Source organism: Rhineura floridana, chromosome 5 (genome assembly GCF_030035675.1).
Source record: "Rhineura floridana isolate rRhiFlo1 chromosome 5, rRhiFlo1.hap2, whole genome shotgun sequence".
NCBI classification, from domain to species: Eukaryota; Metazoa; Chordata; class Lepidosauria; order Squamata; family Rhineuridae; genus Rhineura; species Rhineura floridana.
Genome location: NC_084484.1, coordinates 126,008,934 through 126,035,482, shown reverse-complemented (window position 1 = coordinate 126,035,482; position 26,549 = coordinate 126,008,934). Strand labels below are relative to the sequence as shown.

The following is a 26,549-nucleotide window of genomic DNA, read 5'->3' as shown; positions in this document are numbered from 1 at the left end:
CCCCAACCTTGTTTATAACGCTGAGTAATTGTATGGGTTTTCTCTGCATACCCATCCATTTTCACATTAGGAAGTCTGGGACCACATGCCATCTCTTATCCTTCAGCGTCACTGTTATTTTCACTGGTACACTTTCTTAGACCTATTTGGTCCCTTTCAGTCAGGCTGCTTGCTCTTATTAGTCTTTCAGTCACTCCATTTGGTCCTCAATAATAAGACTGTCCAGCGTGATGAACTCTCTCCAGTTCCTGGATAGCTTCAATGGACAGCCATGTGATTTAGAAACTCCTGCAGCCTCAGAATTCGGCTACCAGAGGGAGGAAACGAGTTAAAAGCCTGAAGCTTTAAACTTACTTTCAGTCCGGGTTTGGTCTACAGACTACAGCTGGCTAATGGTGATTTCTCTCTCCTTGTCTGAGATTCATAAACAAGGCGGGGGGAACAGAATTGCTGAAGAAGAGGGCTGTTTTATCCCCGTTTCCCCCTAGCAGAGTGGTAGCTTCCATTCAGAACTCCGTCGATTCACACGCTGAGTTATGTAGTGGAAGACCCCAAGATAACGGGAAAGAGCACTTCAGGTGCCAGTCGCTTCATAGCGGGGAGCCTCATTTACTTTCCTGGCTCCAGTTTCCCCACTCCCACCCCATCCTGCGCCCTGTCCCCTTCCTTTCCTGTCTGGACAGACCACGAAAATGGATGGAGTCTTACTAGGCTGGACTGCTTTCCTGTGGGTAACAGGTAAGGGGTTTGCCTTCCAATCTCATGGGGATTAATAACTTTTTCGATTCCCAAAGTAGCGGTCTGTCTTTCCTTGCAGTACGTGCGTGTGGATGTGTGCGAGTTTCCTCGCTGCTGCAGCAAGATTCAAGCTTGTTCTGCAAGTGGAGACACGGAGAAAAAAAATGGGAATTTAGGATGCCGAACAAAATAGTAAACAGCATGTTTGAAATGTTTATGAGTGGTGTAGGCATTAAAAGTGTGGCATGCTGTCACATCCATATTTCTCTCTAATGAAAAAATCACCGTTACTTTACTTTTCTTCCTTCTCCGAAATCTCTTTTCTCTTGATCTGATTCAGAAGCAGGCAAGCTGGGTCGGGGAGAACGATAAAGAGGAGCAGGGCCCCCAAGAAGAACGAAAGTGATTGTGTTTTCCCTACAGTGTTAGGTCTCTGGTTTCTTTGGAATTAGTTGGATGTGGAGAAATACATTTTTTGGAAATGTTTGGGGGCATGGGAATTCGCAAGGCAGGCTGCAGGTTTTTTCGGCTCCCAAACAAGAGACCTTTTGTGAGTGCCGTACACATTTTGATGATTAAGGCAGAGTCATTACTAGCTCCAGTTCTGACTCACTGATTCTGGTTAATATTCCCACTTCACTGATATATATACCGGGGGGGGGGATATACTTTTTTATCATAGATTGTAAGTGGTCAAAGGGGTAGCTGTTCCATCAAGAGGAAGAAATGTTTTCTCAGGCTATATTGCCAAACATGCCCCCAGCACCACTTTTGCAACTCTCTCTCTCTCTCTCTCTCTCTCTGTGTGTGTGTGTGTGTGTGCGTGTGTGTGTGTGTAATGAGAATGCCATTATCCAGTCAACCCTCAACTTCTAGTGCTAATTTTTCTTGCTTGTCTCTGCAGTTTTTTAGGCCCTGGAGAGTTTTTGTCCAGCTAAAGTTTCTAGTCTAGGGAGCTACTTGGCTGCCTTCCCCAGTGTGCTACCCATCCTAGCCACAATCCTAAACTTAACTTGCCCTATGTAGGAGTGTTCGCTGTTTCTTCATTTCCAGGAAAGCTGCCTGCTATACTGAAGACCATGCAGTGCCCAAATCTCTGTTTCCCATTATTTGAGGACACCAGTTTGCTAGTTTTCTAACCATTCCAGGGTGACTTCCTCACCTTGCTTTTCCTGCGTCACTGCAGCAACCCAGCCATCCTATGTCCAGATTATAGAAACTGTAGCATGCCAAATCAGGCTAAACAGGCCTGATCTTGCTCCTCTTTTCTGCTTCAGTTTTCAGACCACAGGGAAGGCTTGTGGTACAGAAAGCTAAGGAATGGGGCATTAAAGCACTAAGTAGCTCACTTGAAGTGACCTAGTCACCATGGATGCTTTCAGTAGTATGTACAGAACAGTCCACAGATGAAGTAGGCTGTCAGTAGTCTGGATGCCATTGTTACTTGTTGCGAAAAGCAGGCAGAAAGTAAGGGTGAGCATGAGGCCGGCTATGTGTTGACCAGCCTCTGACGCAGGCCATGGTAGTGGCACTTACGTGGATCCCTCAACCTCTCTTTGGCCTCAAGGAAGTGCCCAGCCCTGTGACTGCTAATGACAGTCTTTTCTAACAACATCTTGGGAGAGGAGGCCTGGCCCTAAGGGTATGTGTGCTGCTGAGAGTTAACCTAAGTGAAAAGGCTAAGATGATTTGGGGAAAGGGCTATAGCTTAGTGGTAGAGCATCTGCAGAAGGGCCCAAGTTCAATCCCTGGCATCCGGTAGGACTGGGAGAGAATCTTGCCTGAAATCCTGGAGAGCCACTGCCAGGCAGTGTAGACAATACTGAGCTAGATGGACCAATGGTCTGACTCAGTATAAGGCAGAAAGCACATATTTTATAGGTTGGATTAGCAGTTCTACCTGCTCAGGGAAAAGCATATCGCTTCCTATTTCTTCATGGAAAAGTAGTTGCTTTCTTTATTGTTGATCAGGAGGACTTCCTCAGGAAAAAAAAAGCATTACTGTTATTCCCTGTAAGACTATTTTGGCAGCATCTAGCTTTGCTTCTCGCATAATCTCTGTCTCCAATTTGTTGCTGTAGAAAATAGTTATATTCAGAGCAGTGTGCAGAGGCTTCCATGTATATGTGTACATACAATGAAATAGATGCATAATTTTCAAACATTATGGTGCATGCAGGTGTACACAATTGCTTTCCGACATCTATGCAGGAATGACGCCCTGTATGAAGATGTCGTCAGATAGCTAGATCTCTGCCAATGTATGAAGAGGGAGGGGGAGGGAATTCCCTGGAAGCTGTCAGATGAGTATTTCGATGAGCAGACGTGTCAGTGGCTCAGTCATTTTTACAGGGTATCGAGGAGGGTGTTCCTTGATGCTAACCTTAGGTGGAGCAGATCCTAGGAACTGCTGCTTTGCAAAATTGAAGTTGCACAAGTGGGGTTATAGGAAGAAGCACGGGAAGCAAGGTTAAGAGATTTTTTTCAGGGTAACACCAGAAAGGCTGAGTGTTCCTAGTCCCTTTGGGTGTGCAAAGGAGAAAGTAGTCCTTGCCAGCTTATACCCACACACTGCACCCTAGGAGTACACACCATTTTAAGGAAAGCAGGGAGATGGTGGGTTTATGGCTTTTCTGTGGATGAGCAAAACCAAACATAGTGTATGACATTACCTACCTTCTTCTGCAGAGAGGTCCTTGGGAGGGAGACCATTCTTGCAGTTCCCCTCTTCAGTGTTCTGTTGTTTCAGTCTTGGGGCCAAACTAGATGCAATGTTGTTCACACAATTAGTAATTGCATTGATATTTTTCTCATAAGTTTTGTGGGACAGAATCCCCTTTGTCAGATGCAAGAAGTAAGCAAGCATCTAAGAGGGTGGGTATTAGGGATGGGATCTGTTGACCGAGGCCAGTTGGAAAGCATTCAGTCAACCTGACAGGCTGATATTGATTTGAGTTTGTTCCTTGTCCACAAGCCGCAGCTTTTACCAATCAATTTTTCCCCTCTGAAAAAATAAAGGAAATGTTAATAAATAGAAGGAAATATCTATAAAAATATCGATATTAATATCAATGTTTTAGATGTGGATTTATTTATTTTTTAAAAAATAAATGTTTCCAAAAATAGCAACAGAAAATCACTACATAAAAATCCGATCCACAATGATAGTGAATAAATGGAAAATTCCATACCAAATCTGAATTAGGTGAAATTCTAGCACATCCCTAGAGGGTATATAATGTGTCCCCTGAGCACTGACAGAAGGGAGGGGGAAATGCTAGAGAAACTGCAGAACCATCTGGTCAGCATCCTGTAGAGCAAACAGAAGACAATTCAGAGTAGAGAGACGCGGTTTTGCTGGCTTCAGTATGTCTCCATCTCCATTTTCTGAATGTGGGGACACATGACATTAGTCAAAGTCCATCCCCTTTTACTCCAAAATCTCGGAAGTTGCAGCTCAAGTGCATTTTACCTTGAAGTCAGGGTACAGGCACGCTCACTGTTCTGCTGGTTCCAGTGCATCTTCACCTCTCTTTTCTGAAAATGGGGTACATGATGTTAGTTAAACCCCACCCCTTTTTACTGTAAAGTCTGGTGGGATCGCTTGAGTGCATTTTTTAAAAAAAGTTGCTTCAGAGAGATTTCATAACTGATCGGCAGAACAATCTGTTCCCCCTCCAGGTGTGGCCAATGGAAACGCTTTGCTGTAGGCGACTAGTATGTTCACAACTTCAGCTTCACATTGACTTCAAAACTGTTTGGTGCATCATCCCGTTACAACTCCAAGGTGTGTCCAACGGAAATGCTTTGGTGTAGACAGTCCTGTAAACTCTGATATCAGCAGTGGGGTTGGGTGTATTCCAGTGTCCATTCTGTATTAACTTCCTACTTGCTTCTCTTCATTTCTGGTAGTCCAATGCTACTCAGCTCCAAGAACACCTCTGTGTTGCCCCCCCTCCCTCAAATGGCACCACCACTTAGAAATACAGCACAAAGGAGGAGGGTTTAAAGGCACAATTTGTGCTATTTTGTCCTTCTGCAACTAGGCAACAGCTTAGTTCTCCCAGTTGTGGGCAAGTCACTCAGTTTACCAGATACAGCTTTCCTTCCCCCCCCCTCCCATTCCATTTTGTCAGCAGAAAACAGTTTTTGTGTTTTTTGAAAAAATTGCAATTCTGCTCCACTTCAGCATTAAAAGAAGGGAAGCAGAAGGTGGTGTACGTGTGTGTGTGTGTGTGTGTGTGAGTGAGAGAGAGAGAGAGAGAGAGAGAGAGAGAGAGAGAGAGAGAGAGGGAAGGAGAGACAGAACCCCAAAGTTCATGTTTTGCACAGACACCATTTTACTTTTTGTGCCCTTTTAATTTCCCCCCCTCTACTCCCCTCCATGTGTTTACGTGTATATGTGTGTTGGAGTCTTCAATCTACTCACCCTCTCTTCCTTACTGTTTCTTGTGCTTGTGCATTTTGTGTGTCTGTGTGCGAACATGGATTTCTCTTTTCAAGTGGGGGAGAGGTTTCTTTCTTTTTGGGGTGGGGGGTGGGGAGTTGCAATTGGAAAGTGCAGCATTTTGCTGGTGTCTTGTGTTGAATCAATTGAAAGGTCTGTGTCTGGCCAAAGACTGTGGCTGGGCTCATCGGTCCTGGAGCCAGGAAGGAGGAGGGCAGAGAAGGGGAAGAGCATCAGGGGGAGGTTGAGGTAGGGACCGGTGTGGTTGGCTGTGGGGGGGACACACAAAGATGCAAAAGTCCTTAGCTCCCACTTTGGTGCCATCACTGAGCTGAAGCAACGGGAGGGCAGATCTTGACATACAAGGTCCATACAAAGTGGAGGAACTGGCAGTAGCAAGAGAGGTCAGGGCTTCTCCTCATTGCTGCAATAAAATGAAGGGTCAGCCGGAGACAGGGCTAGTCTGAGGCTTCAGCGCCACCACTGCCTCAGCAGACCGCAGGAAGGACTCAGAAGTGCCATTCTCCACCTCCCACAGCCTGCAGACAATGCACACACCATTCATTAACACAGCATCTTCAGTTCTTCCATGTGTACTGCTCACAGATTTAAAAAAAAACCCTCTGCATGCACGCGCATAGGTTGAGATAATGATGGCTTTATGGGCAGAGCCAGGGAGAGTAATGAATGTGCATTGGGAAAAGACATCTCCACCCTCCTCTGTCCCCTGGTGTGTACACATATCCACTATGATAAAAAAAATCATTACAATGATACAGATGTGTAAAGCCAGGTGCAGATTCATTTTGAAAAAGCACCCAGACAAAACAATCTCCCTGTTTTTTTAGCAACTAGTGTGCACATAGCCTCAATCTCCCCAAAGAACCCACCATCTGCTAATGTCTGCAGTAAAGTAACAAGACTTTTCAAAAGCAAGATAAGCTGTTTACTGCATGCACTTGATTTATCTACAGAAAAAGAATAGCGAGCAACCAAAGTTCCTGAGTGCTCCAAGGACCCACAACAGTAGTTCCCCTAACACACCCAACAATATATTTAATTTATTTAGTTCCACACTGAGCTAGTAGAACTGTCCTGTCTCAGAGTTTCTTCTTTCTCAATACATCCACTGGGATGGAGAGATCTGTTAATTTTGGTTCTCTCACATTTTCCCAGTCTTAAATTCAGTTCTCCACATTTCTGCATCAGTTTGTGATTTTTTTAAAAAAAAATTCTAATGAAAATTCAGCAGCATTTTAGTTCAAACTTCCTAATAAACATATTTTTGTAGGCAGTTTTGATTAATGTACACATTTTTGCAAGCAATTTCTTGTCAAATATACATTTTTGTATGTTATTTTCACTTGTGTATTAATTTTTATGCACACTTTCCCCTAACATATGCATTTTTGTAAACATTGGTTGGTTTGCGAACTGCACTGTGAAATTCAAATAAGTACAAATTTTGAGGGATGGCTGTGTTTTGGTTCTCATGTTGTTTAGGAAAGTGCAAATCTGACAGATTTGGCTTGAAATGTGAACTGAATTGTATTTCTCACTCATCCCTAATCCATACACACACAATTTTTATTAGAATTTATATACTGCTGTTTATCAAAAATGTCAAAGAAGATGATACCACTCTGTAGTAACCAGAAGACTTATTTTCACCGTCTACAGACTGAGGGATATTTGCACCACATAATTGTACAGTGTGCCAATGCATAGCTATTATCCTCCCCAAACTTCAGAAAGGAAGATTTTGCATGGACCCCTGCAATGACTCCGATACCAGACTACATTTTTATACAAAGTTATTTCATCATGATCAGGCCAAGATTGTGGATAAGCCTCACCTACTATATGATTTCAAGCTTTGCAGAATGTAATGCCACCCATAGCCTCAAAAACAATTTTGACTTATATTCAAAGAGGCCTCTGCTGTGGTCATCATGAATAAATCAGATGATGGGAGCCTGAGAGTTAGCTTTCCAACACCACATGTTATGGGCCATTCTCCTTGGACCCCACAGAGGAATACAAAAAAGAACTATGAGACCCGCTAAAGACATTTATAGAAATGCTGAAATAAATCTATGACTAGAACGCCGGTGGCGGAAATCCCGCTCTGAAGATGCTCGAACACAGGTTAGAGCAGCAATAGCTGCCTACCAGGTGGCAATAAAGGCAACAAAGAAAGATTTCTTTGCTGCCTCTATTGCATCCGCAGAGTGATGTCTCAGGAAGCTGTTCCAAGTGGTCCGAAGCCTGGTCGGTCCAGTCGCTCAGGAACCCTTGGAGCATTCAAAGGCTTCCTGTGACAAATTGGCTAGGCACTTTGCCGATAAAGTCGAACATCTGAAGAACTCGATTCCGTACGCTGTGGATACAGTAGAGGATCCAGAGTTGACCAGTTGTAATCCAGTTCAGTGGGATTGGTTTCGGCCTCTTCCTTCTGAGGATGTGGACAAGGTACTTTCAACGGTGAAGCCTACCACCTGTCTGACTGATCCTTCCCATCATGGTTCCTTATGAACTGCAAGGAGAAATTGGGCGAAGGGATTAGGGTGGTGGAAAATGCATCCTTGAAGGAGGGTGTAATGCCACCGGCCCTCAAGGAGGCAATTATGAAACCCATTCTAAAAAAGTCCTCCTTGGATCCCCAAATTTTGAACAACTTTCGCCCCATTTCGAATTTGCCATTTTTGGGCATGGTCATTGAGCGAGTGGTGACTAACCAGTTGTCAGCACACTTGGATGAAACGGATTATTTAGATCCATACCAATCGGGTTTCAGGACTGGACATGGTACTGAAACAGCCTTGGTCGCTCTGGTAGATGATATGAGGAGGGCACTAGACAGGGGAGAATTCACCTTTCTTGTCCTCCTGGATCTCTCAGCGGCTTTTGATACCGTCGACCACGGTATCCTGTTAGATCGCCTGGAGGGATTGGGAATAGGAGGCACTGTTTTACAGTGGTTCCGTTCCTTTCTCTCTGACAGGCATCAACAGGTAGCATTGGGAGATGAGGTTTTAGACCCTTGGCCCCTCACTTGTGGAGTGCCACAGGGTTCTATCCTCTCTCCAATGCTATTTAACATCTATGTAAAACCGCTGGGAGCTATCATCAGGAGTTTTGGGCTGCGATGTCACCAATATGCTGATGACATGCAGCTCTATCTCTCCTTTAAATCTTCACCGGAGTTGGCTGCAGAGACCTTGTCCAAGTGCCTGGAATCCGTGAGTGGGTGGATGGGAAGAAACAGGCTGAAGCTCAATCCTGATAAGACCGAGGTGCTACTTGTGGGTGACAGGGGAAAGTTGGGTGTTGCTGACCTGAATCTTAATGGGGTAAGATTACCCCTGAGGGATCAGGTCCGCAGCCTCGGGGTTGTTCTTGATTCCAAGCTGTCCATGGAGGCTCAGATTTCGGCAGTGAGCCGGGCAGCTTGGTATCAACTACACCTCATACGGAGGTTGCAACCCTACCTCCCTATTCATCAGCTCGCACTGGTGGTACATGCCCTGGTCACCTCTCGATTAGACTACTACAATGCGCTCTACGTGGGGTTACCCTTGAAAACGGTCCAGAAACTACAACTGGTGCAGAATGCGGCGGCACGCCTGCTTACAAACAGCCGCCGCCGTGATCACATCACACCGGTGTTAATTCATCTACATTGGCTTCCAGTTGTTTTCCGGGCCCAATTCAAGGTGTTGGTCTTAACCTTTAAATCCCTATACGGTCTCGGCCCAGTTTACCTGAAGGAGCACCTCCAGTACCACCAACTAAGCCGCCCGACCAGATCAGCCACACAGGGCCTTCTCTCCGTCCCACCAACGAAAACAGCTAGGTTGGTGGGGACTAGAGAGAGGGCATTCTCAGTGGCGGCCCCCACTCTCTGGAACTCCCTCCCGTTCAATCTTCGCCATGCCCCTTCCCTAGATACATTTCGCCGAGCCTTGAAAACATGGCTCTTTGGACAGGCCTTTGGGATCCCCGGGGTGGGCTAATTTCTTTATATTGTTTTAAAACTGTCTATTGATGGCCCTAAACTGTTCTGTACTGCTGCTTTTAAAATGATTATTGTTGACTGCACTGTATTTTATTATGTATTTATATTGTATTTGAACTTTAATGTTGTACGTCGCCTAGAGTGGTTTCGGCCAGATAGGCGACACAAAAATTAAATTTATTATTATTATTATTTATTATGCAGAAACACCTCAGGAGCCAGTGGCAGATTTATGGTCTGCGGGGCTCTGCATGAAGCCCTTTTTGGGGAGCCTTATTCATTGATCTAAATAAATGTGAATATGTCTGAAAATACAATGGACCTAAATGCATAAGAATGAGTTAATTAATAACACAGGTTATCTTTTTTCACTATTACAAAATAGTAGCTGCTAGACTTTAATCAGGGAGTTGGAGAAATTAAGAAACAACCCAACAAACTAAAATAGTAGAATTAAAATTGGCAATTCATTGTTTGTGGTCACATTTCAAAAGTATCCTCTCAATTAACAATGTATACTAATAATGCAGGGGGGGGGCAGTTGCACAGGGGCCTACTTTTGTGCATACCTTTAAATTTGCCATTGTCGGGAGCCTTTATTAACCTCTGTTAGATATTTTCTATCTGCCACTCAAAATCCACCTACTGGATAATTTGGGGTATCTCATTGTCTCAGGCATATGTACTCTCACAGCAGGAGTACAGGCATATGTATTCTCACATATGGGTATGTGGACTATCATCAGGCCACATGCCACAAGTACTCCTTGGACTTCCCAGAAAACTGTGAATGTAGAAGCTTCATACACTACCATCCCACACAAAGATGGATGATAAACTATCCGGGATGTTATAATATTCTGTATTGCTTTTAAAGGTTTTGTATGTTGCTGTACACCACCTGTACACATCATGTCTTGTAAGGATGGAGAGAAATTTGATTCAGTTCACATTTAAAGCTGAATCTATAAAATTTGCAGGTTCCCCTTCAATAAGAAAGAAATGGTACAATTCCTTACCTTTTATAAAAGGCATTAAAAAACTATTCCTTGGAATCCCCTCAACCTCAAAATATTGATTCCTTTTTAGAAAAAAAATCTGTTCCAAAACTATCCCTAAACCATAGAAGATTGTTAAACCAGCCCTTCTCTATAGAAGTTCAAGTGGGCATTAAAAATGTAAAGGCTTTCAAATAATCTGAGATGGATGGCTACGCAGGTGCCTTCTTAAAAACTTCCAGGACCAGTTCATTCCCTTTTTGTTAAAATTATTCTTCGACATACAAAATAATACCAGACAGTTGAAAAACCATTAATATTGTGATGATTCCCAAACCTCAAAGTGGTCTTGAATCCATAGATTCATATCACCCAGTTTCCTTAATAAATGTTGATGCCAAGCTCTTTACCAGCCTTCTCACAAAGAGACTGGCTGTGATTATACCCACCTATGACCATCATGACCTGACGGGGTTCATCTGACAACACTCAGTTGTCTTTCCCATTTCTCAAATTTTGAATGTAATTAATTGGGGACAAAATCATCCAAGTCCAATAGCCATTTTAGCCCTGGATGCCACCAAGGCGTTTGATCACTTGAAATGGAAATCCTTATTCACTACCTTAAGTAAAATGGGGTTGGGTGACACTTTTATTAGTGTAACTAGCGTCTGTCAAGGCAGCACAACAAGTTTACAAATAAATGGGCAAAACTCAGCCACTTTTCCCATTGGCCAGGGCAAAATCAGGGTTGCCCTTTGTCTCTCTTGTTGCCCTGGCCATGGAACCTCTGGCCATGGCCATAAATACTAATCCAAAAGTAAAAGATTTCACAATTAATGGTCAGTGCCATTTAATAAACATGTTTGCTGATGATATGGCACTGCTGTCACCAGATACCTCTATATTTGTTGTTACGGAGAAACTAAAACTCTACGATGTTGCCTCATGGTTCTCAGTCAACTTCACAAAGTCAGAATTTTTGTGCTTGGAGACTGATTGACAAAATCCATGAATGAAGAAAAAATAAGAAATCTGACAAATTTTATGTTGTTTGGTTCCATTTTATTAGATATGCTGTGGCAAAATAACATAGATGCAGACTGCCAGCCTCTCATGGTGATTTATGGAAAGATAATCTTGTTTGTTGGACATACTGTTTGGACTTGCTTTCATTTTGATTTGATATGTTGCACTCATCTGTGGGGGTTGGGGTTGTAAAGTGTTAATGTTTGTTTGCATTTGAAAATCCAACAAAATAAAAGTTAACTTTTTTTGCACTTTCCAAAACAATATGAGAACGGAAATACATCCATCCTTCGAAATTTACATCTATCCGAATTTTGTGATTCAGTTCTCCAACCAAAGAATGTTTACAAAAATGCATTATATTAGGAGATATTGCTTTCAAAAATGCGTACGTTAGTCAAAACTGCATAAAAATGTGTTTGTTAGGAGAAATTTGCACTAACCCAATGCTGAAGAATTTTCACGAGGGTTTGTTTTTAAAAAAAACCACAACATGCTGCAGAAATGTGGAGAGCGGAATTTAAGACTGGAAAAATGAGAAACGGAGGGAACCAGAACATGGCAGATCCTTCCATCCCTATTATGAGAGGATGGTATATAAATTTTTATAAATAAATAAATGAAAAGATTCCCTGATGATGCCACAGCACACCTGGCTTCTAAGCTTTTCTAATTTATCTCTAGGATTTTGAGATTTTCAGTATAAACTTGTACAGTCTCATTTGAACAGGGCAACAATTCTATAGATAAATTAAGGGTTCAGAAGACCACAAATAATGTGCAATTTATTCTTGCCCCTGTGCTACAAATGGATTTCTATTATCTCCAGTTTATAGAAACTGTTGTTGCTAAAACGGATAACTTCTTTTCCCCCAAAATTTAATTCTTATTCATCTGTTCAGAGTGGATTCATGCAGTTTCCATTATATGTTTGTTTACCTCAGGAATTCAGTAAATACAGGTAGTAGCCATCAATGGGTGAAAGGGTAGCTTGTGAGGAGCCTATCACCACCACATGAAACAGTTTCATAGATCTGCTGAATCTTCACTCGACCTTCCTATTTTCTTTGCTCACATCAATCCACATTTTTCCACTTTTTGTATTAACTTTTCTTCTGTTTTCCCCCAGTTCCTGATACATTCTGTGTTCATTCTAATCTTCTGATTAAGTTTTCTTTATTTCAAATCCACTCCTACAATCTCCTCAAGCAATTTCTCATCCCTTCTCACCATGAGGAATCTCACCTTTCTTCTTCTGTGAGCTTGCTCTTCGTGTTGCCTTATTTAGACTTGTAAATATTTCGGGAACAGAGGGCTCATTTATAAAAAGTCATGTATGCATTCGTGGAGCCATAGATGCTTTTAAAGCCATGGGTCATGTGGAATAGACTTTGCCTGTGATGCAGACTTATGTGGGGTTAGCTGATGAAGTGATATTACTTGCATTGTCCAGCTTTTTTTTAAAAAGCTATACATAAAAGCAACATGCTGTCTTTCAAAAGCACTTTCTACACGGTGAAAATTTGTGCTATAATAGAGGGGAATGATGCTGATGCTACTGATGGAGTCACATACATGTAAATTAATTCCCATACACCATCTTTGGAGTCTACTGTGCCAGCACGGAATGTAGTTGTTCTATCACTAGCAGGGGAATGTATTCTTAGATTATCAGAAGTGTTTATTTGCACTGATTACTAATGGCTGAACAATTTGTTTCTATTTCCTTCCTCTCTCCCTTCCACCTGGAGAAATTTTTGCTAGTTCATAGATTATATTACGGCTATTAGTAGTAGATATGCGGTTGTGATTTACATCCCCCCCTTTAGATTATAACGACACTGCTGTCACTTTTAAAGAATTTACTGGGCTGTTGTATTCACTATTACATTTTGTGGTTGTATAGAGATTTTAAAAATTCTTTATCTTTGTTAGTCACCCCAGGAATTACTGAAATTAAGAGGCAGAATATAAATATAGGCAAATAAATGTGCTATGATATTGACAACTTGTTACACTAGAATTAAATATAAGAGGTTGTATCCAAGTAAGTTCTTCTCAGAGTACACCCATTGAAATTAATGGACCTAAGTTAGTTATGTGCATTAATTTCAATGTATATATCCAAACTGCTTTACAGTTAGGGTAAAAGACTGAAAAGGCTCCATTCACTCACAATCATTATTATCCACAGCTTTAAGGTTGATTCCTGCACTGAGTAGGGACTTGGACTCGATGGCCTTTATTGGCCCCTTCCAACTCTAATATTTATGATTCTATGAGCCTTGGGCTAGCACACTCCCTCCATCCCTCCCTCTGGTGTAGCCTTGAGGAGATTATCAGAAGCTTCCATGTTGATTAACCACAGTTTAGTATTTATCTGAAACTTAAACTGGCTGATCTTACGGGTTGTTGAAAACAAGCCAACATCAAAAAGTATGGTTTGAAGTTGGTTTGTTTCCAACAATCCATAGTTATGATTAACAATAGTTTGTTGGATTCTGACATAGGGACAAGCTGTGGTTAATTGTTTTGTTGCATTAAATAGTACTATATCCTTGCTGCAAGTATTCGCTCAGCACAATTTCTTCTTAGAATCATCACCTGATTTTGGTGCTACGTTTAGACTCTAGAGCCAAACACCTCCCATTTAACATTCTCCTTGATCAGAACCACTGAAAAGAATGTTAATAACATTCATGCTTTTTTTTTTTTGGTAGCTGTGACTGACGGGCTTCATGTCATGGTACCTGAGAAGAAAAAGGTGGCCATGCTCTTTCAGTCTGTTCAACTTCGATGCCATTTTTCAACTTCTTCCACACAACCAGCTGTGGTACAATGGAAGTTCAAATCTTATTGCCAAGACCGCATGGGAGAAGCTCTGGGAGTGGTCTCTGCAGGGATACAGGCGGTGAGCAAGAGGAACCTGGAATGGGATCCCTACTTGGACTGTGTGGACAGCAGAAGAACAGTCCGCATTGTGGCTTCCAAGCAGGGCCGTAAGGTCACAATTGGAGATTTCTACAAGGAAAGAGATGTCAGCATTGTCCACGGTAACTCCACCTGCTTAGCAGTTTAATGATTGTAATATAGATTTAATAAATAATAAAATAAATAGACTCTTCTTTGGTTATTATGAGTGGTAGAGAATGAAATAGATGTTTTGGATTTTCCTTATGGGGATCTGTGGACTTATTTATTATTTTTATTTGTTATAGGCATTTTTATACGGCAGTGTAAAAACAATCAGAAAAAAATTTAAATTTAAAAACCTTGGTAAAATAGAAGATCTTTGCTTGGCACCACAGAATAAATAATAGAGTAGGCACTAGGCTGACACTGAAAAGGCTCTGTCCTGGTAGACATTCACCTTACCTGCAATCAACAGAATGCCTTCTGCTGAAGATCTGAAGGTACAGATATAATAGTGATAATGATCATGCTGATAATTATTACTACAATTATTTATTTTATTAATTTCTATACTGCAAACTCATATAGAAAAATGTCCATGTGGTATACAAAATCTCAATTAAAACCAAAACAGCATAACAACAAAATCAAAGCAAAATACATTAAACAAACAAGTAGAAATTGGGTCATCTTACAAAAAAGCTATACGTATGGAGAGAGGTATCAAGTATCTTGATACTAAGCCATCAAGGACTTTAAACATCAAAAACATCAAGGGGTTTAAAGATAAAAATTAGGCCCAGAAATGGTCTGGGAGCCAGGCCAGGTGGGATAGCACTGGTGTAATACGATCATAACACACAGTCACAAATAGTAAGCAAGCAGCTCTATTCTGAACTATAAGTACAGTAGGGCCCCACTTATATGGCAGGTTAGGGACCAGACCCCCGCTGTAAAGCAAAAATCGCCGAAAAGTAGAACATTGATCAGCTGTAGTGTGGGGAGCTCCAGCTGACAGTGCTTGGCCCCTGAAGCTTCCCCCGCAATATCTGATTGATGTTCCGCTTTTCCGTACATCGCCCTCTCGTCCCCTGCTCACTCGCCCTTGTTATGGTGGGAGAGTAGTGCTTCCCTTCCGTGGCAGGCTCCCTGCCACAGATCGCAGGGAGGGAGCTGCCCGCCCACCCATGCCTGCTCGCTCGCTCTCTGCCGCCTCCCTCTGTCATCTCCCCCTTTGCCTGCTCACTCTCCCCCCTGCCTGTTCACTGAAGTTCTCACATGGTCTCCGCCACCTCCCTCGGTCATCCCCCCTTGCCCGCTTGCCCTCCCTCTGCCTGTTCGCTCAAGCGCTCGCTCGCCCTCCACTGCCTCCCTCGCTTGTCCCCTCTTGCCTGCTCACCCTCCCCCTGCCTGTTCGCTCACTCTCCGCCACCTCCCTTGCTCATCCCCCCTTGCCTGCTCGCTCTCCCCCCTGCCTCTTTGCTCAAGCGCTCTCTCGCTCTCCGCCACCACCTCGTTCATCCACCCTTGCCTGCTCGCCTTCCCCCCTGCCTGCTCGCTCACTACCGCCGGCTCCCTGGCTCCTCCCGCTCACCCTCCCCCTCCCTCCGCCGGCTCCCTCTCTCGTCCCCCCTGCCCACTCTACCGCCCCCCCACTCGCTCGCTTGCTTGCTCAATGTGTACACACACATTGCTTACCTTGGCTGCAGTGCTTCTGTCTTTGCTGGGTCTCCTGGCACGGTGCTGAGGAGCAGGTTGGAGCTGATGCAGGTGTTATTCCTGCGCATGCAGAGGTGATCAGCCTTTGGGCAGAGAAGTGCTTGGTGTAGTCTGCCCTTTCATCCTTTAGGGCTGTGAGACCGGCTGGCTCTCTGTTGCATGGTAAGCCTTCACCATTGCCCCTGGGGCTGGCACATTTTCATCATCTGACTCAAAGTCTCCATCATCTGACTCATTATTGAATCTTATTCGTTTTGATGGTGGAGACTTGGATGAAGCTCTTGCTATTGATGTTGACGATGAAGTTGAAGGTTGTTCAAGGCTAGCTGTAGCTGTTGCTGTCGAAGGTTGCGATGGTACTTTCTTAAAGTAGGAAAGCAATGAACTTTGCCTGATGAATTCCCATCTCCTTTCCCTTAGAATTTCTTTATAGCATGCAATATCGTTTAGAAGGCTTGCATTCACTTTAGAACTTCTTTCGAAATTTGGATCAATCCTCTCAAAAGCTGCCATCCCCATTTCTATACAGTTGATAGCTTCTTCCAATTACTTGGTTGTCATTTCTCTAGGCACAGCAGGACTATCATCAGGATGGGACTCCTCTTCACAAAACATCCTTCTTTGCTCTTCAATCAGAAGAAGATCTTAGTCTGTTAGGGTCTCGTCAAGCAATTCTGCCACATCCTCAGGCTCGACTTCCAATTCTAGTTCCCTTGCCATTTCCACAACATTTGTAGTGACCCTCCACTGGATTCTTAAAGCGTTCACAATCATCCACAAGTGTGGGAATTAGCTTCTTTCAAACACCTTTCAATGCTGTTTCTTTAACTTCCTGCCATGCATCTCTAATAGTTTTTAAACCATCCAAAATTATAAAGCCTTTCCAAAATGCTTTTAATTTATTTTCACTTTGCCCAGGTACTGTATTGCTGTCTAAGGCATTTATAGCTTTAGCAAAAGTTCTTCTTAGGTAACAGGATTTAAACACTGCAATTACACCTTGGTCCATAGGCTGCAGCAATGAAGTTGTATTTGCAGGTAGAAAAATAAAAATTATCTCCTCGTACATATCTCCGAGAGCTCTAGGATGGCCACTGGCATTGTCTGTAAGAAGTAAAATCTTAAAAGGAATTTTCTTTTCCTTGCAGTAAGCCTCAACTGTAGGCTTAAAATAGTCCGTGAACCAATTTGAGAAAAGATCGCCAGTCATCCAAGCTTTTGAATTGGATTATAATAAACAGGGAGGCTAGCTTTTGCATAGTTCTTTAGGGCCCTAGGATTTTCAGAGTGATAAATCATCATAGGTTTTAACTTGCAATCACCAGCTGCGTTAGCCCCTAACAAGAGAGTTAGCCTGTCTTTTGCAGCTTTGAAGCCAGGCATTGACTTCTCCTCTTTAGCAATAAAAGTCCTAGATGGCATCTTCTTCCAATATAGGCCAGTTTTGTCCATGTTGAAAACCTGCTGCTTAGTATATCCACCATCTTTGATTATCTTTCAAGCTCACGTGGATAATTTTCTGCAGCTACTGCATCAGCACTAGCTGCTTCACCCTGCACTTTGATGTTGTGGAGATGGCTTTTTTCCTTAAACCTATTAAACCAGCCTCTGCTAGCTTCGAATTTATCCTCAGCAGCTTCCTCGCCTCTCTCAGCCTTCATAGCATTGAAGAGACTTAGAGCCTTTCCCTGGATGATGGCTCGGCTTAAAGGCACGTTGTGACTGGTTTGATCTTCAATCCATACCACTAAAAGTTTTTCCATGTCAGCAATAAGGCTGTCACGTTTTCTTATAACTTTAGTGTTCACTGGTGTGGCACTTTTAATTTCCTTCAACATTTTCTCCTTAGCGTTCACAACTGTGCTAATTGTTTGGTGAGCCAAACCTAGCTGACGGCCTATCTCAGCCATAGACATGCCTTGCTCACTTAGTTTAATCATTGCTAACTTGGCAGCTAAAGTAAGAGGCTTACGACTCCTTTTTTTTATCGCTAGTACTAGACTGAGATGCCATTATAATTAACACAACAATATTACTGTACTGTATATATTTTATGCAGTCCTGTACTGTATATATTTTTATATTTTACTGTATACAGTACAGTATATATTATATACTGTATATTACAGTATATATATATACAGTATATGACTATATATTATATATATTATTATACTGTATTACCGTATTACCTGTATTACCTGGGAACTGCACCTTAGTAATAGGGGGCCTACCCATGTAGCCGGTCATGCTCTCGACCTTGTGTTTGTTCTGGAAGAGGAGAGAAGTGCTCTGAAGATAGGAGTGGTTTATTCCACTCCTGTGTCATGGTCAGATCACTATCTGGTAAACATAGACTTCTCAATGCCGCACCCCCTCCGCAGGGGCGAAGGACCTATTAGAATGGTCCGCCCCAGGCGCCTGATGGATCCGGATGGATTCCTAACTGCACTAGGGGAATTGGAACCTGCTGAAGGCCGCCCGGTCGAAACCCTGGTGAGGGAGTGGAATGATGAGATCACCGGGGCATTAGACTGGGTGGCTCCGAAACGTCCTCTCCCCCTGAATAGAACTCAGTTAGCACCGTGGTATACACCACGGTTGCGTTCGCTGAGACAGGTGGTGAGACGACTAGAGCGCCGGTGGCAGAAATCCCGCTCCGAAGATGTACGGACACAGGTTAGAGCAGCAGTAGCTGCCTACCAAGTGGCAATAAGGGCAGGAAAGAAGGCTTTCTTTGCTGCCTCTATTGCGTCTGCGGAGTGCTGTCCCAGGAGACTGTTCCAGGTGGTTCGTAGCCTGGTCGGTCCAGTTGCTCAGGAACCCTTGGAACAGTCAAAAGCCTCCTGTGACAGATTGGCAAAGCACTTCGCCGATAAAATCGAACACTTGCGGAGCTCGATCCCGTGTGCCGTGGATACAGTAAGTGAACCAGAATTGGCCAGTTGCAAGCCGGTAAATTGGGATCGGTTTCGGCTTCTCCCTTCTGAGGATGTGGACAAGGTGCTCTCAAGTGTGAAGCCTACCACTTGCCCATCGTGGCTCCTAATGAGCTGCAAAGAGAAATTGGGCGAGGGCATCAAAGCGGTGGTAAATGCATCCTTGCAAGAGGGTGTGATGCCATTAGCTTTCAAGGAGGCAATTGTAAAGCCCATCTTAAAGAAGCCCTCCTTGGATCCCCAAGTTCTTAATAACTTTCGCCCAATTTCGAATCTTCCATTCTTGGGCAAGGTCATTGAGCGAGTGGTGGCCAACCAGTTGTCAACACACTTGGATGAAACGGATTACTTGGATCCATACCAATCGGGTTTCAGGACTGGTCATGGAACTGAAACAGCCTTGGTCGCTCTGGTAGATGATATGAGGAGGGCATTAGATAGGGGAGAATTCACCTTTCTTGTCCTCCTCGATCTCTCAGCGGCTTTTGATACTGTCGACCACAGTATCCTTTGACATCACCTGGAGGGATTGGGAATTGGAGGTACTGTGTTGCAGTGGTTCCGTTCCTTTCTCTCCGATAGGTACCAACAGGTAGCATTGGGGGAGGAGGTTTCAGACCCTTGGCCTCTCAATTGTGGTGTGCCACAGGGTTCTATCCTCTCTCCCATGCTATTTAACATTTATATAAAGCCGCTGGGGACAATCATTAGGAGATTCGGGCTGCAGTGTCACCAATATGCAGATGACACTCAGCTCTATCTCTCATTTAAATCTTCACCAGAGTTGGCTGTGGAGACCTTGTCCAAGTGCCTGGAATCCGTGAGTGGATGGATGGGAAGGAACAGGCTGAAGCTGAACCCCGATAAGACCGAGGTGCTGCTTGTGGGGGACAAGAGAAGGTTGGGAGATGTTGACCTGAAGTTCAACGGGGTGAGTCTTCCCCTGAAGGACCAGGTCCGTAGCCTTGGGGTTGTACTTGACTCCAGGCTGTCCATGGAGGCTCAGATTTCGGCAGTGAGCCGGGCAGCCTGGTGTCAACTACACCTCATACGAAGGCTGCAACCCTACCTTCCTGCTCATCAGCTCCCACTGGTAGTACACACCCTGGTCACCTCTCGATTGGATTACTGTAATGCGCTCTACGTGGGGTTACCCTTGAATACGGTCCGGAAACTACAACTTATACAAAACGCGGCGGCTCGACTACTTACGAATAGTCGCCGCCGGGATCACATCACACCTGTGTTGTTCAATCTACACTGGCTTCCTGTTGTTTTCCGGGCCCAATTCAAGGTGTTGGAATTAACCTTTAAATCCCTATACGGTTTCGGCCCAGTTTATCTAAAGGAGCGCCTTCAACGCCACCAATTATGCCGCCAGACACGATCAGCCACTCAGGGCCTTCTCTCAATCCCGCCAACAAAAACAGCTAGATTGGCGGGAACTAGAGAGAGGGCATTCTCAGTGGCGGCCCCCACCTTCTGGAACTCCCTCCCACAAGATCTACGACACGCCTCTTCCCTAAATGTCTTCCGCAAAGCCTTAAAGACCTGGCTCTTTCAACAGGCCTTTGGGATTTCCGGGGAGGGCTAACTGCTATGATTAAATGCCTCATGCCCTGCATTATTATTGCTTTTGCTGTTGCACTGTTCTATTTTGTATTTTGTATTTATTGTATTGCGTTTTAATTTTCCACATGTAAGTCGCCTAGAGTGGCCATTGGTCAGATAGGCGACGCATAAATTAAATTTATTATTTATTATTATTATTATTATATATTATATTTATATATTATAAATAATAAGTATTATAAATTATTATATTTTAATATATATTTATATACAGTGTATAATATAATATAATACAGTAATCTTAACCTTTGAACGTTTGGAAAATTGCCAGAATACAGAGAGACACTGAATGCACAAACGCTGAATCAGACTGAATCACCGACAATACAGTACTGTAAAATGGTGCCCGACACTCTTCTTGGACTCAGAGCTTGGAAACATTCCTTGTTTCAACTACAACACTCATCAGCCCAACTGTAGTTTAAAAAAAGGAACGTTTCCAAGCTCTGACAATGCGCTCAGGGCGTCGGGTGCCATCAATTTGCGTCGTGCCGCAAAATTGCAAAATCACTGCAAAAATGGAACAAGTGTTGAACATATGGGACATAGACACAATTCAAAACCACCACATTAACGAAGCGCTGAGAAGCAAAGCGCCGTAAAGCGGGGCCCTACTGTATATTTTTTGTCTATCTTCATCAAATAAAATGCATTACACTGGAGGCTACTAGGTTGAGGCTGCTCTCAGTGGCCACACCCTAACATTACATGCTCCTTTACTGATGTCTACACATGTAGCACAAATTTTTGAATTTGTATATTTGTTTTTAATGTTTTTAATTGTTGTAAACCGCCCAGAGAGCTTCGGCTATGGAATGGTATACAAATGTAATAAATAATTAAATAAATAAATAAATAATAATATCTGTAGGGAGACGGCCTTCGCACGTATATTTGTATGTATGAAGGCTTTCCTGGAAGCTGAAACCTTGATCACCTAGATTGCAGATCCCAGGAAAGCCTTTGTATGTACTAAATCTGTATGTGTGAAGGCTCCCTCCCTACAGACATTTGTGCAGTACATGTAGACTTCAGGAAAGGAAAGGAAAGTATGACTGCTCACTGCAGCCCCACCCGGATGCTTCCAGGGGTCTTCCCAATCCAAATTTATTTATTATTTATTTATTTATTTATTTTATTTAATTTATATACCGCCCTAAGCCAAAAAGGCTCTCTGGGCGGTGTACATAAAAGATAAAACAAGCAAGATATATAGATACAGTAAATATAACAGAATCAAAAATCAAAACAACAAGCAACAAAAACCAAGCAACATCAAAATATAACAATAATAAGATACTATTTAAAATACACTATAAAAACAATTATTAAAATACATTTTAAAATGCCTGGGAGAATAAAAAGTTTTTCACCTGGCGCCGAAAAGATAGCAGCGTCACTATCCAACAACTGGCTCCCTAGAGTGCACTGAGCCTTTACGGTAGTATTGACTATGAATTGAATTTAGTCTCTCTGGAGAAGAGAAATCCACTCCTGCCAATAACAACTTGTGATAGAAGCCTAGCCCTTCACCTTCTCTTTGTCTCTACTCTTCCTTTTATACTGTATTTCAGATGCAGACCTCCACATTGGAAAACTGATGTGGGGAGACAGTGGGTTGTATTACTGTCTCATTGTCACACCTGATGATGTGGAGGGCAAGACTGAAGAGTCGATGGAGCTGCTCGTTCTGGGTGAGATATCTTCTTGGCTTACTTCTCAAGTGAACACAGTCTACTTCTCTGCTCATTTCAATGTACTTATCTTTGGTCACATCCACACCATACATTTAAAGCACGCTTACACTTTTAACAGTCATTACTCTCCACAAAGAATCCTGAAAACTGTTAAGGATGCTGAGAGTTATTAGGAGACCCTTATTCCCCTCACAGAGCTACAATTCTTTGAGTTCCCTGAGGATTGATTGTTAAACCACTATGAGATTTGTTTTTTAAAATATAGTGTAGCCTATGTGTGAAAGTTCTTGTAATTTTTCATATTCTGCAATGTTAAATTGAAAATACCCTGCATGCCATTCTGATGCTTCCCATAAGCTCATTTCAAAACAAAATCTTACAAATCGTATAGTCCTGAACTCAGAAATGCTTGCTTAACAACCCTCTGAATTGTCATGGTGATACACAAAACAGTAAGAGAGAATCGAGAGTTCAAAATGTAAAGAGAGAGAAAAACCAGACCCCTTTTGGACTTTTTTCTGTCAAGAGTTCTCATAATTTGTTGAAATTAATTAAGAATCAGCCATGTTCACAGAGTACCTGAAATTCTGTAACTGACCTTGCCCTATACTCTGACCTTTATCCTCTGCAGTTTAAAAATAAATAAAAAAATGTCTGGCTGATTTTAATTAATTTAAGAAATTTAGCATTGAACTCAATGATAAGGCCAGGCATGCTCAGTAAGAACCAACTGTCAGCATTCTAAAAGCCAGACTCACAGCTGCTGGCTTGCCTAATCAGGGGCCACACCCACACCAGAACTTTATTTCACTTGAGACAGTCATGACTTCCCCCAAAGAATCCTGAGAAGTGTAGTTTGTGAAGGGTGCTGAGAGAAGACTCTTATTCCCCTGACAAAGCTCCAGTGGCCAGAGTGGTTGAACAGTCAGCCGCTTTGACTGAAGCTCTGTGAGGGGAACAGGGCATCTCCCAGCAACTCTCAGTTCCCTTCACTAACTACACTTCCCAGGATTCTTTGGGAGAAGCCATGACTCTGTAAAGTGAAATAAAGGTTTGGTGAGGATGTGGCCAGGGATAGCTTTGGTTTAAATTTGGGTGGGACGCTACATGTAGAACAAAAAGGTGAGGGATGAAAAAGAATGATACTGTTCATGATGTTTTCCTTTTGGAAAGGAAAGGGATTTCCCCTCTGCCCAGTGCCCACCCATCCAATCTCCTCTCCTCCCCCTCAGACCCCCTTCCTCCCCCTCCCATTCCTGCCCTCCTCCTCCCCTCCCTGCCCCTCCCCAGGTTAGTTTCACCTATCCTAAGCATGCTTACACAGGAGTAAATCCCACTGAACTCAAAAAGCAAGCAGATAATCAACCCTGCCCTCCCCTCCCCCCAATCCCCTCCCTCTTGTCCCTTCTGTTCCCCTTCCTTCACCCCTCCCTCCCTTCCTCCATCCTCTTCTAATTCCCTCTGTCCCCCTCCCCCATGGTCAGTTTTAACTATCCTAAGCATGATTACACAGGAGTAAATCCCATTAAACTCAATAAGCATGGGAATGATCAAACCTGACCTCCCCTCCTTCTTCCTCTCATCACCTCCCTTTTTGCCTCTTCCCTGCCCCCTCCCCTTCCAATCCCCTCCTTCCCTCTCCCCCTCCTTCTGCTCTCCTGTCCCCCCTTCTGCTCTCCTCTCCCCCCTTCCTCCTTCCCTCTACTCTCCCCTCCCCCCTCCTCCATGGTAAGTTTTTACTTTCCTGGCCATGATTGCACGGGAATAAACCCCACTGAACTCAATAAGCATGCAGATATGCTGACCTGCCTTTCTCCTCCTCCACCTCTCCTTTCCCTCCTCCCTTTTTCTTCCCCTCCCCACTTCCTTTTTCTTCCTCCCCTGCCCACTCCAGGCCTCCCTCTCCATGGTCAGTTTTACCTATCCTAAGCATGATTGCACTGGAGTAAATCCCACTGAACAAAATAAACATGCAAATGACCAAATCTGCCCTCCTCCTCCCCCTCCTGCCTGCTCTCCTCCCCTCTGCCCTCCCCTCCCCATCCCCTGTGGTCAGTTCCACCTATCCTAAGCATGACTGTGGGGGAGTAAATCCCACTGAACTCAATAAGCATGCAAATGATCAATCCATCTCAGCAGGCTTGCACAGGATCCTATTCCTTACCTCCCGGAATAAAAAGCAGAGAAATTAACTAATAGGCAAAAAACCTTGTGCTTTAAGAACGTACCTATAGCCCACAGATATTTCTATCAAACTTTAAAAAGCAGGGAAATTGGACAGCTATAGTGAATGCACCAGGGGAGCAGGAGAAGGGGAGCAGGAGACCTGACCTCCTCTCTGAGATAATTGTACTGCCCTACAAATTTGTCAAATGCAAAGACCATTTGGGTTGGTCTTTCACAGTCCAATCCACTTCCTGTGTAGCTTGGAAGAATTTGGTAACATGTGCCTCTGAGCAACATTGGGCCTGATCAGTTCCCAGATGCTTTTAGTAAATACATTGCAAAGGTCATCTGTTGGTTCTGTCAGCCACAAGTCACTCATAGGGTTGAATCCAAATGTGCCCTTCTGCTCAGTGTATAATTGTGGCATTTGCTACCACAAAATATGGTTTTGGGCTTAGATGGGCTTAGATAAATATTAATATAGTAGGAGTCAATGGGTCTTTCAAATGATAATAGTGTAATAGCTAAGACTGCAATCCTATACACATTTATCTGGGAGTAGGGATGGAAGAACCTGTCACTTTTGTTTTCTGATTTTAATAATAATAATAAATAAAATTTAATTTTTGTGTCGCCTATCTGGCCGAAGCCACTCTAGGCGACGTACACATTGGAATTCAATAAAATACAATATAATACAGAATAAAATACAATGCAGTCAACAATAACCATTCTAAATAGCAGCAGTATAAAACAATATAGGGCAATCAATAATAATTTTAAAACAATCATGGAAAAAAGAAATTAGCCCACCCCAGGGATCCCGAAGGCCTGTCTAAAGAGCCAAGTTTTTAAGGCTCGGCGGAATGTATCCAGGGAAGGGGCATGGCGAAGATCAGACGGGAGGGAGTTCCAGAGAGTGGGGGCCGCCACTGAGAATGCCCTCTCTCTAGTCCCTACCAACCTAGCTGTTTTCATTTTAATTTAATTTTAATTTTCCTAATCTTAAATTCAGTTCTCCAGGTTTCTCCAGCAATTTGCGATATTTTAAAACAAATCCTCATGAAAATTCTTCAACATGTTAGTGTGAATTTCTCTTAACAAACACATTTTTCCATGCAGTTTTGACTATTGCACATATCTTTTCAAGCAATTTATCCTAATATAATGTATTTTTGTATGTTATTTTCACTAATATTTTCATGTTGTATACACATTTCCCTCTAATATATTCATTTTTGTAAACATTGTTTGGTTGGAGAACTGCACTGCAACATTCGGATAAGTGCAAATTTTGAAGTATCCCTGTGCTTCAGTTCTCATTTGTTTTGAAAAGTGTGGATTTGATAAATTCAGCTTTAAATGAGAACTGCATCAAATTTCTCCCTCAACCTTACCTAGGAGTAAGTCCCACTGAATTCAATTGAGCTTACTTCCAAGTAAAAATGCATAGGATGGTGTGTAAATGGAACTTCCTGTTCAGAAGTCATATTCCTCTAAATGCTAGTTATGGGGGGGGGCAAAGTCCTGCATATGTATTGATGGGATATGTTTATTTAAAACTATTTCTGTTTTAGGCATCTCTTCTGCCTCAGCAGAAATGTGTTGTGCAAGTTGGTATCAAAATGAAAGATAAAGGAATCCTTCAAGTGAAGATCTACTTAAATATATGACAGTTTAAAGAAATCACTGATTTTATATTGTTCTGCTGAAAAGCTGCCAATAATATCTCAGCAACTACTTGCCATTAAAACAGGTGTTGGTATCTTTGATATGTATGGGATGATGTAATCCTACAAAACAGTCCATTGAAATTAGGGTTGCCAGGCTCTGGGCCTGAGAATGATTCTGTATCTTTAAGAGAAGAGAAAATTCACCCAAGTGCAGGTTTTCTTGCAACACTGTAATGGGAAAAACACAAGGTAGAATTCTCCCCCCCCCCCGCACAACTTTTAAAGATACAGAAGACCTCTTGGAGGCTGGGCCTGGCAACCAAGAGGTCTTCTGTATCTTTAAAAGTTATGCAGGGGGAAGGGAGAATTTCACCTTGTGGTTTTTCCCATTACAGTGTTGCAAGAAAACCTGCACTTGGCTGACTTTCTCTTCTCTTAAAGATACAGAATCATTCTCAGGCCCTGAGCCTGGCAACCCTACATTGTAGTGATACAAAGGGCAAAACAAAGTAACTCCTCATTTATTTATTAGCATCTGTAAATGCCTCTTTCTGACAGGGTGGTGGCTCTCACCTGCAGC

At 43.0% G+C, this 26,549-nt stretch overlaps 1 protein-coding gene across 5 annotated transcripts in view; it reads left to right on the top strand.

Annotated features, from left to right (window-relative positions):
* The first annotated feature begins 202 nt into the window (after positions 1-202).
* ILDR2 (immunoglobulin like domain containing receptor 2) overlaps positions 203-26,549 on the top strand; it is a 64,141-nt gene continuing 37,794 nt past the window's right edge. For 3 of the 5 annotated variants that reach the window (XM_061628014.1, XM_061628012.1, XM_061628011.1), the window contains exons 1-3: positions 204-738; positions 13,951-14,283; positions 22,008-22,127. In XM_061628014.1, the coding sequence (XP_061483998.1) occupies positions 693-738; positions 13,951-14,283; positions 22,008-22,127 (499 nt within the window). In that variant the 5' untranslated portion in view covers positions 204-692. Of the gene's footprint in view, positions 739-13,950; positions 14,284-22,007; positions 22,128-26,549 lie in introns of those variants that run through there. The other 2 variants (XM_061628013.1, XM_061628017.1) reach the window with 2 other exon arrangements.